Here is a 12045-nt window from a genome sequence, read left to right as displayed (position 1 = left end):
AGCTACTTAATTGTTCTTGTAAAATTAAAACATTGTTCTGAGTATCTGAGCAGAACCAAACTTAGTGACTTAATAATTATCTGGAAGCTGCCTCTGAATAATTTTACAGTTTACAAGCTCTGCAAATCTAATATGCTTTGGAACTTGAATCTAGCAATTCTATATATGATTAACTAAAGTTTTCTCATGCAGTTTTGGCATTTTATAACATTCCTTTAAAAGAACTTAAGCCTTGCTGCCATTTAGACTCTAACACAAAGACTAAAGACATCAGCTAAGAATGTTATTCTGAATATTTATAGGCTTAACAGAAGACAGAAAATCGCCTAAGCAATATAGAGTGAATTAGTGGAGTATAGTTCAAAAGCAGTCAACAAGGAACTGAACAAAGTAAAATGTGACTGTATTTAAACTGACTTAAGCCCATCAAAATCTGAGGGGTTTTGTTTGTTTTTATCCTTCTCCAATCTTATTTGCACTCCACCAACTTTGGCTGATCTCAGAAGCTAAGGAGGGCTGGCCTTGGTTAGTATTTAGATATAGGACCACCTGGGAAAATCTGAGTTGCTAGCTAGACTGGGAAATTAAAAAAAAAAAAAATTGTGGAAAAAATGGCAACCTTTTAATGCTATCAAGACAACTGCATCCAGAAGTCACCAGGAGTCAACTAAACAGCATCTTTACTTTGTATACAGGTGCAAGCAAGTAGCCAAGAGAAATGTCCATGATCATCTGAGATATAATTAGCTAGTAAATATAGGATTTTGTTCCTATATCCAAATAACTTTTGTGAAGACACAATGGTTTTACGTTCAGTCCAACTCTGTTCCAGGCACAGGAATTAGGAGAGAAAAAGTAGCCAAGGTGGCAAATATTTCAGTATTGCCATTGCTGTAACTACAGATCTGGCTAATGGATGTGCCTTTAAAATTGCATTTTTATTTCCCAGTGCATTTAGAAATGTGGCAACTCTAAAGGTTAACTTTGACACTATTAAGATGGAGGGAACCAGGAAAAATTTCTTCCTATTTTCTTAATCTTTAGCAGAAAGTAGCTACCAGCAATGAGCTAAGAGGTCTGGCCCTTTCTTTACATTGCAGCCTTCATTACAGCTGTTGCTTCATCTCCACTAACTGATTCCCAATAATATTAATATTAGTAAATAATTTCAAAGATGGTTCATTTCATATTTGTCCCTGTCTTTTCCCTCAAGTTGTAATTTCTGAATCTAATTTTTCTCACAGCTTTGAAGAACAGAAGATTGACCCAAGGTGTTTGGGGATCCATACACAGACCTTTTGTACTTAAAAGGCAGAAATTAACTGGGAAATCAAGCTAAAAACTAATCCAATAGTTATTATTTGCATGTGTGGACCTGGGAGTTCTTCAGGTTATTGCAAAAACAGCCTAGCAGCTGCAACACATGCCCATTAGGCTTACCAAACACAATCAGAGATAGAAGAACAGTGGATTTAGCAGAACACTTTTTGAAGTCCCAAGCCAGTCACAGGTATGATGCTTATGGATAGGCATCTGTACAAATGGTTCTGACATATCAAGTTAACTGCTTGCTGACAATATCGCACACAAAATCACATCCTTTCCCTGGTTGTTGGCACAAGATTTTCACACAAATAATTAGTAAAGTGAATAAATCACTGTTTTAGGCATCCACTATTAGTCATCTGAAAGAATTAGTGTTACCAACTCCTAAAAGGAAAATTAATATTTTTTATAGGTTTGTTCTACTATGTGCAACCTATGTGACACTTATCATTTGTTTTTATACTTCATGGTAACTAGAAAATTTTCATTATCAGTTTCACTCTTTCCCAAAGGATGGAAACGTAAATAGCAGCACACCACATAAACCAGAAGTTACTAGACCATCACACTTTAATTACATTTGGAATCCTATTTTAAATGCATTGGGTATTATATTTCTTCCATAATAAAGCCTAGCAATCTTTCACTACCAAGAATGGACTTCAAAAGTTGCTGCTTTCAGTGTAGCATCTTGTAAAACACTAAGAAATAACATTCTAGAACATTTACATATTATCATTATGTAATAATCATTATTATTGACTTAGTCACTTTTTCATATTAAATTATTTTAACTTCAATTATAAGCTTTCCATTACAACTCTTCTTTGGGTTCCAAATTGTTCTGGCTCTTTGGTTTTTTGTTTTACATTCTTTCTTAAAATGATGAAATACAAAAGAAAAGAGTCTACATTAAATAGTGACTAAACAGTAGACCGATGGGAAAAGTTACAATTGTCATTACTAGGAAGAATATTGGTGATTAAAATGAATATTTTGCCGCGAATTCTATATCTTTTCCAGACAATTCCAATATTGACTTCAGAAGCACCCTTTAAACAATGGCAACGCGACATTTCTAAGTTTATATGGCAAGGGAAAAAACCAAGAATAAAATATAAAGTTTTGCAAGATGTGAAAGAAAGAGGTGGTTTGGTTCTTCCTGATTTGAAATTGAACTATGTAGCTTGCTCTTTAGTATGGATTAAAGAATGGATTACCTTGAGAAATAAAAAATTATTAAATTTGGAAGGTTATAATTTGAGATTCGGATGGCATGGATATTTGTGGTATGATAAAGTTAATGTGAACTTTAAAAACCACTATATTAGAAGATCTCTATTAAAAGTTTGGACTAAATGCAGACTACTTTTATGCCCTAAAATGCCGATGTGGACCTCTGTACAAGAAGCCTTCTATAGAACTGAAACAAGAGATAAAAATAAATGGATGAGATACAAAGACTTATTAGAAAAAGAACAAGGAGAATATAAAATCAAATCAAAAGAGCAATTGGTGTTAGAAGGACATACTTTTCAGTGGCTTCTTATATGCAATATAAAGAAAAATTTAAAATTGATAAAAAAGAATTTGGATTTGAACAGAATAAATCAGAATTTGAAATTCAATTATGTGAAACAGATGAACACTTAATAGCAAAAATGTATAAATTATTGTTGAGAGAAGAAATGGTTGAAGAACAAGTTAAAGAATGCATGATTAAATGGGCAAAAAATATTGGACATAATATACATATGCAGCAATGGGAAAATATGTGTTCTAAAGGATTAAAATTTACTTTATAATTTGAAAGAAAATTTTTATAAAATGTTGTATCGATGGTACATGACACCCCAAAGACTATCAAAGATGTATGGGACAATTTCCAGTGTTTGTTGGAAATGTAACCAACAAGAAGGGTTGTTTTACCATATGTGGTGGACATGTAAAATTGCAAAGAAATTTTGGACTCAAATACAAACCTTGATGCAGAGCAAACTACAAATACAGATTCCATTTAAACCAGAATTATTCCTGCTGGGAATAATGGATTTTCAAATAGGAAAACATTTTATTAGAATTACTCAATACATGATTACCGCAGCAAGACTTCTTTATGCACAATTTTGGAAAACCCAGACACTATCAACAATACAAGAATAGTTGTTAAAACTGATGGAAATGGCAGAAAATGATAAACTGACTTGCTTATTAAAAGAAAACTCAAATAATTATTACCTTAAAGAATGGAAACCATTGATGGACTACTTGCAAAATGCAGGCGGGGCGAAGCTTACATGGGGATTTGAAGATTAGATTATAAATGTAATGGGATATGTTTTGACAAAGAATTATTCCTACTTAATGCATTAAAAACTAGCACTTATGATACTCTTATTATTCCTAAGACCAGAGATAGATTGGAAGTTATCTATTTTTCATATCTTTTTTCTTTTTCTTTTACTTTATCTCACCTTTTCTTTTCCTTCTCTTTATAATTTGTATTTTCAATTTTCGTTTTCATTTCTAACTTTTAACTTTGTAATTTTAAAACCCCAATAAAATATTAAAAAAAAATAGTGACTAAACAGTGAAAAACGAATCCTAAATATGTTACAGTAATTTAAAATAAGCTAAATGTAACAACCCCCCAACTAATTAACAGGGAAAAAAGGCTACAGGTGAAACTTGAAAAATTAGAATATCGTGCAAATGTTCATTTATGTCAGTAAGGCAACTCAAAAGGTGAAACCAATATATGAGATAGACGCATTACATGCAAAGCGAGATATGTCAAGCCTTACTTTGGTATAATTGTGATGATTATGCCATACAGCTTACGAAAACCCCAAATTCACAATCTCAGAAAATTAGAATAGTGTGAAAAGGTTCAATATTCTAGGCTCAAAGTGTCCCACTCTAATAGCTAATGAATCCATAACACCTGCAAAGGGTTCCTGAGCCTTTAAATGGTCTCTCAGGCTGGTTCAGTAGGAATCACAAGCATGGAAAAGACTGCTGAGCTGACAGTTGTGCAGAAAACCATCATTGACACCCTCCATAAGGAGGGAAAGCCCCAAAAGGTAATTGCAAAAGAAGTTGGATGTTCCCAAAGTGCTGTATCAAAGCACATCAATAGAAGGTTATATGGAAGGGAAAAGTGTGGAAGAAAAAGGTGCACAAGCAGCAGGGATGACCGCAGCCTGGAGAGGATTGTCAGGAAAAGGCCATTCAAAAATGTTGGGGACTTTCACAAGGAGTGGACTGAGGCTGGAGTTAGTGCATCAACAGCCACCACACACAGACGGATCCTGGACATGGGCTTCAAATGTCGTATTCCTCTTCTCAAGCCGCTCCTGAACAACAAACAACCTCAGAAACGTCTTACCTGGGCTACAGAAAAAAAGAACTGGTCTGTTGCCCAGTGGTCCAAAGTCCTCTTTTCTGATGAGAGCAACTTTTGCATCTCATTTGGGAACCAAGGACCCAGAGTCTGGAGGAAGAATGGAGAGGCACACAATGCACAATGCTTGAAGTCCAGTGTGAAGTTTCCACAGTCTGTGTTGATTTGGGGAGCCATGTCATCTGCTGGTGTTGGTCCACTGTGCTTCATTAAGTCCAGGGTCAACGCAGCCGTCTACCAGGAGATTTTGGAGCACTTCATGCTTCCTTCCGCAGAGGAGCTTTATGGGGATGCTGACTTCATTTTCCAGCAGGACCTGGCACCTGCCCACACTGCCAAAAGTACCAAAACCTGGTTCAATGACCATGGGATTTCTGTGCTTGATTGGCCAGCAAACTCGCCTGACCTGAACCCCATAGAGAATCTATGGGGCACTGCCAAGAGAAAGATGAGGGACATGAGACCAAACAATGCAGCGGAGCTGAAGGCTGCTACTGAAGCATCCTGGTCTTCCATAACACCTCAGCAGTGCCACAGGCTGATAGCATCCATGCCACGCCACATTGCGGCAGTCATTGCTGCAAAAGGGGCCCAAACCAAGTACTGAGTACATATGCATGCTTATACTTTGCAGAGATCCAATATTGTTCTATTTCCAATCCTTGTGTTATTGATGTCATGTAATATTCTAATTTTCTGAGATTGTGAATTTGGGGTTTTCATAAGCTGTATGCCATAATCATCACAATTATACCAAAGTAAGGCTTGACATATCTCGCTTTGCATGTAATGCATCTATCTCATATATTGGTTTCACCTTTTGAGTTGCCTTACTGACATAAATGAACATTTGCACGATATTCTAATTTTTCGAGTTTCACCTGTATATTACATGTACAAATATCTATACAAAGTTAATTCAGTTGTTACACTCATCATTAAATCTAGACCATATAGCAACATACAGTGTCATATTCTTATTTTTAGAATATGGAGGCTTTTCGAAACCATTTCTTACTATTCTGTCTTTTTGGACATGTTTGCAGCAATTTATCACATTCATACTGCTTTAGATATACACTGAAATTTTATTTTAAAACACGTCCTTCCTTCCTGTAGACTGCCCTCTCACCAGATATAAGAACCAAATCCTGACTTATAATATTTAGGAACCTTTTACAAGCATGGCTCTTCAGATATGCATTTTGGGATTGAGGCAGAATGGAAGATGTACCTGAGCTTAGGATAATCTAGTTGCTTTGATGTTTTAAGGCTCTTTGGTTATAATGCTATATGCACTGCTCACAGAATTGCGTGCTCTCTACCAAAAGAGTTTCATGATTGGCTTAGCACATTTTGTACAATTTGAACACTCAGATAAAAGAGCATTTGGCACCAGTAAAAATATTTAACTGCTTGTTAAACTATTAGCAAGGAGTAACCTTAGAAGGAAAAAAAAAATACCAACATGCTAAGTCTCTGCCCTCTATTTACTTTTTTTTTTTTTTTTTGGTAGTTGGAAATTGGAAAGCAACTAGAAGGGAAAGAAGGGGAAGATCAACTTCCTGAGGAAGCATAAGAGATTCCTCCCTTCCAACCCATTCTCCTTTCCATGTCTTTCCTTTAGTTGGGTGAACTGGATTTTGGTGCCTACTTCTCAAAATCTACTAAATCCAAGAATTAGCCAGTCTGGGTTTGGTTTTTCCTTTCTCTGCTAAAGTTTATTTCATTGTAAAATTTACTTACAATGACATTGAGTTCTTAAGAACTGAAATAAGAAGCAAACTTATTACAAATGAGAATTGTATCCTGACATCTTTACCAATAAAAACTGCACCCCCAGATTAAAATTTCCATAATCTTCAACAGCATTGCTCACTGGAGATTATGGCAGTTAGTCCAACAAAGCTGAAAAGGAGATACAAACATACAATCACTGGACTGTTTGTCCCTAAAAGTAAGAGTATTTGTGAAATACTTGGCCTTTTGAACAAGAGGAAGTTGAAGTCATAATAATGGGAGACTGCAGCATTGACTAGAGAGGTGGTAGGTGCTCTAGAGCCCACAGGCATTGAGTTTCCAGTACTTGCAGCAGACCATACTCACCAGTAAGGAATCTTTTATCATACGTGCCATCTCTTGCATTGACCTTGATTGACTGGATATTAACTGTTCAACATTTTGTAGTATTGCTTTCTCCAGACTAGGAAGGTGACGAAGCCATAATTGCAGGATAGCAGATTCAGATAACGATATATTTTTCCTATATTGAAAAAAGGAGTAGATATTTCTGTATATACTTCACTAAAGTATTTTGCAATTCTTGATTTCTCCTTATTTTTATCTCTCTGTGTCCAAACAAAGATGTTGCTTTCTGCTACAAGCGATATTTTTGAGCTACATTTCAAATTAGGAGTGGTACAGTGCTCCCAAATACAGTTTACATAGCCACTGGATTCCCCATCACCACCTTTAAATCACCTTTGAAAATATCAATCTTTAAGAAAGTAATGGCACATTTTACTTCTCAGCATTTCAGACTAAGCATGAAATTCATACCAAGTGGCTAATAAATTAACACAATGGAAACTTTGCTTGCTGAGAAAATCAAAGTACAGGTAGTTCCCGGGTTAAGAACTCCTGGGTTACAGACAACCCATAGTTAAGAACGGAGTGTACTGTAGCAAAATTCAAGTTAAATACACAATGATTTGAGTTAAAAACACAATTGTTCAAGTTCATTACACAATACTACTTATACAGTATTATACAAGAATACTGTTCTGGCATACATACAAATTCGACTCAAGGACAGACCTTGAGAACAGAACTCGTTCTCAAACTGGGGACAACCTATATGGCCAGAAACAAATCCTTTGTATTTTTTCTTACTATAGAACAAGATAAGTATCAATGGTCCAAAAGCTAGCATTTCTTTCTCCACAAAATTAACATTGCACTACAAAACTTGAGTAACTACTGCAAACTCCAAGATTTTTCCCTATCACTTTTCACTGCTCATTATCTGACATAGTCTCTTTTGACTTCCCTTCCTCTATTGTTATTATTAGGAACAGTTTACTTCTCCACCTTTAGGGTTTTACATTTTTTTCCCCTTCTGCAAAAAAAAAAGTATTTGAATGTTTGTCAAGTAAGCTAAGTTTCCTCCAATTTAGCATGGTACATGCTTTGCCAAAGATACATGTATGTGTACATAACCATCATGCTAATGCCTTTCAAGGTATGAAATGTTATGCAAAGCACAAAAAAGAGTAAGAAATAGTAAGCAAAATAATTTAAAGTCATAAAAGGAAATATAGCTAAATCTATGTTTATGCTAACAACATTTATAAATGGTTTGTTGCAAATCATTTGGGTTCTCAGTTGACAACAAGGCATCATCTGCATATAAAAGTACAGATATTATCATGTCATCAAGCAATACATGAACATCACAAGTATTTTTCTCCATAATTACATTAAACAATCAAGGAATATCACACCTCCTTGTCTTACTTCCCATTTAGTGTTAAACTACTTGTTAGCATTTCACTTATTCTCATGGGTGGTTTACTTCCATCATATAACACTCCTAATGCATTTGGCATCCACATTTGTGCGAAGTATTTCATAATTCAAGCCTATTTGCTTTAGCATATGCTTTCTCTAAATTATATCCAGTTTCATCAGATTAATAAACATCTTGTGAATTCATATACAGTATCGAAATATGAACTACTACATGAAAAATCATGTTCTCATTAAAAACAATAACTAATCATCATGAGATCTTAGGCATGTCTACACAAATATTGATTGTGATAAACGTTTTAATACTAGATTAACTCTTACTGTTCAAAGCTGCCTTTTTTCAGTCTGGTACCCTCCAAAATCTTCTGGTTTTCAACTCCAATAATTCTCAACAACACATTTGGAAGGAAGCTTAGTTTATAGAACTAGTGAGAAAGTAATTTCATACTATCATGTAAATGTGGCGATATATAATAATATAAGGTGATAAACAATAACAGATGGCCTTGATTCATTATGAATCAAATTCCTGAAAAGTTGAACGTACAGAATACAGTATTTCACCTAGAAAATATTTCTAAGACCACATAGAATCTTTAAAAACATCGCATTAATATTAAGAAATGAGGAAATGTCTTTGTTGGATTTAATTGTAGGTTTATTCAGTTGCAGGACAATAGTCTATCTCATAAAAGTTATCCCAAGATTACATCCAGAACTGTTACCACTTTCCATGCTGATGTAATCTACTGCAATTAGAGAAGCAAAGTAGCAAACATTTCTCAGGCAATATACAGAGGTAAATACAAGCAGCATGTCTTCAGAGTTAAATGGTAAACATTGGATAATAATGTTTGAAATAGATATAAATGTAACAGATTAATTAATTTATTTTTGCCAACTAAATTGATGCAGGAAAACTACAATATGATCATATCACCTCGTAGATGTCAAGGCAAATTTAGATTATACAAATTTGGCTAGGAGCAAAGTCCACTGCACTCATTTGTATTTACTTCAAGTTTTATATACAGTGGTACCTCGGGATACGAACTTAATCCGTTCCGTGACTCTGGGCGTATCCCGAGTTGGTCGTAACCCGAAGGAAATTTTCCCATAGGGTTCAATGTAAATCCGGTTAATCTGTTCCGCCCTCCAAATTTGGTCGCACCCCGAGGCAAATTTCCCCATAATGTTCAATGTAAATACGGTTAATCCGTTCCGCCCTCTGCCCGAATTTGGTCGCACCCCAAAGCAAATTTTCCTATAAAGTTCAATGTAATTACCGTTAATGCATTCTGGCGTCCGCGGACCACACGTCAGGGGCAGGAAAATGGCCGGGCGCGGCACGGCGCGAAAACGGCCGGGCGCGGCACAGCACGAAAACGGCCAGGCGCAGCGAGGTGTGGCGCGAAAACGGCCGGGCGCGGCGTGAAAACAGCCGGGCACGGCGCAAAAATGGCCGGGCGCCGCGCGGCGGAAAAACGGCCATGGACCACGTGTCAGGGGCGCAAAAATGGCCGTGGACCACTTGTCAGGGCAGAAAAATGACCGTACCCCGAGGCGGAGTTCACACATCGAGGTAAATTTTTGCGGCCGGAGCTGGTCGTAACCCAAAAGGTTCGTTAGTAGAGGCGTTCGTATCCCGAGGTACCACTGTATTTATAATTTCAACATTTATATTAACATCTATCTTTGATCTCTTTAATTCTCTGTAGGTAGTTCTTGACTTACAACCATTTGTTCAGCAACCATTTGACTTTACAGAGGTGCTAAACAAAAGGGCTTATAACCCATGCCCGAAGTTACAGTCATTGCAGAGCCCCCATGGTCATGTGATCAAAATTCAGGTGCTTGACAGCCTGCCTGTACTTATGACTACAGGGGCACTTCAACTCCCCCCACCCGCCTATCTGTCCCCATCTATCCCCTGCCGCCTTGCACTCTGCTGCCCCAACTGACCTTTGCTGCCTTCTTGGTCCCACTGCTGATGAGGCGTGCCCAGCCTAGCTGCTAGGCTGGGCTGGAGCTGGGCTTCGCACCACAACAACAACAAAAAAAGCAAAAAGCTTTTTCTTTGGGATTTTTGGCATGCTGAGGTTCTAGGGCTTTTTGCTTCTTCTTTTTTTTTTTGCAGTGCAAAGCCCAGCCCCAGCAGCCAAGCTGGGCACACCTCATCAGCAGTCAGAGCAAGAAGGCAACAAAAGACAGCTGGGCTGGCAGAGTGCAGGGTGGCAGGAGCCTCAGAGTGCAGGGTTGCGAGGGCGACTGCAGCTGGGACTGGGCTGGGGCAGCTGCAGCTTCCTGGGGCGTGGTCCCAGGGGAGTTGGAGGCCATCCCTTACCTTACTGAAGCTCCGGGCTGGGAGGGACCAAGCCCGGAATGGCTTGGATTGGGGTGGGTACTTGCTTAACAATCTGTGATTCATGGTTAACAATGGCAACTGGGATTGCTGGGATTGCTGTTGCTAAGCAATGCAGTCATGTGACATCTTGCTTTAAGACCGCATCCCTTAGCGATGGGAATTCCGGTTCCAATTGTGGTCGTAAGTCAAGGACTACCTGTACTGGAAATTGATGCTTAGAAATATAATAAAAGAAGAGTCTAAAGAAAAGGTCCATGCCCAAAATAGTGTCTCAACATTTGCTGATTGTGACTTCTGTGTGCAGGGGTTCATTTTAGATATGCTATCAACATATGGAATTTGCAGCATCCACTATGAACATCCAACAGCTTTCTGTAACATCCAGAATTTCATAGAGGGTACTCTATAGAAAATAAATTAGTGAGATATGACTTCTTAGAACATATGAGAGTTAAGATCCATTTCATTTGATATTAGAATTCAAGAAGTTTGACTACCGCAGCAACAGGCAACACTTTGGTGACTAAGAGCTGCACGTTTATCATTTAGAATCACAGTTTGATGGGTTAATAATACAAAGTAAGAGGGGTCAAGTTTCTGAAGGCAGTTTGGAAGGTTTTGTTTTTATTTTATGTTAAGTTCACTTTAGATCTACAGTTCTGTTTTTATATGGCTCCTTATATGCTTCTGTGGCGATTATTTTTGGCAAGAGGGGTTCCAAAGCTGTTTGGGGTCTGTGTGGTATCTGGACCCCCATATTGTTCACCCCACTCTAAGCTGTTTAAAACATTCACCAATTATGCTTAATGTGTATCTATCAAGAATACCACTTGCAACATATACAGAAATGAGTGTGGTGCTAGCCTCTGGCAAGAAGGATCAAGAGTCAGCCTTCCTCCCAACTATGAGGCTGAAGAGGTGATTAAAGATTGTTCTAGCAGCAGAAGAGCACTCCTTGGCACCTCATAGCTCCAAATTGAAAAGGCTGGGAGCTCTTTGGCAATTGCAAGGGTAAGGCACCTGGAGAACTTTGCTCATGTAGAGCTAAAGTTACAACATACAAACATGCAACACGTCTGTTCAATTAATGTGATTCACATTCCTCAGTAGATAAATATAGTATAGATATTTTGTACTTTATGTTATTGTAATTTTGTTATTGTTTTAACCTGATTGATGGAGGTAGTATATGTACACCACAACTGCAACAGTCTGTTAGCCCACTAAAACAAAGAAGCATGCAAAGAAAAGCCACCTGGCCTTTTCTTCTCTGGAGGAGAAAAAGCTGGCAGAGCAGGTCAAATGTCATCTCTAGAAAATACTGAGAATCTACAAATAGCAGCACCCAATTTGCTACTGCCTTCAATGACCCTTCCTTTAGGAAAGCTTTATGAGGAGGATGAACCTTCAAGCAACAATA

General features: G+C 37.5%; 1 protein-coding gene across 5 annotated transcripts in view; it reads right to left on the bottom strand.

Annotated features, from left to right (window-relative positions):
* The window catches only part of FANCC (FA complementation group C), an 85272-nt gene that overhangs the window by 22466 nt on the left and 50761 nt on the right, over window positions 1–12045 (bottom strand). For all 5 annotated transcript variants that reach the window (XR_015793698.1, XM_088129873.1, XM_088129869.1 and 2 more), the window contains one exon: window positions 6836–6992. Coding sequence is in view for 4 of the 5 variants with exons in the window: in XM_088129873.1 (XP_087985999.1) it covers window positions 6836–6992 (157 nt within the window). In the remaining variant the exon portion in view is untranslated. The remainder of the gene's footprint in view (window positions 1–6835; window positions 6993–12045) is intronic.

Source organism: Python bivittatus, unplaced genomic scaffold, assembly GCF_059951505.1.
Source record: "Python bivittatus isolate LINGU-HERP-01145 unplaced genomic scaffold, Pbiv_v1 ctg000850_np1212, whole genome shotgun sequence".
Classification (NCBI taxonomy): domain Eukaryota; kingdom Metazoa; phylum Chordata; class Lepidosauria; order Squamata; family Pythonidae; genus Python; species Python bivittatus.
This window is presented reverse-complemented; position numbering and strand designations above follow the sequence as displayed.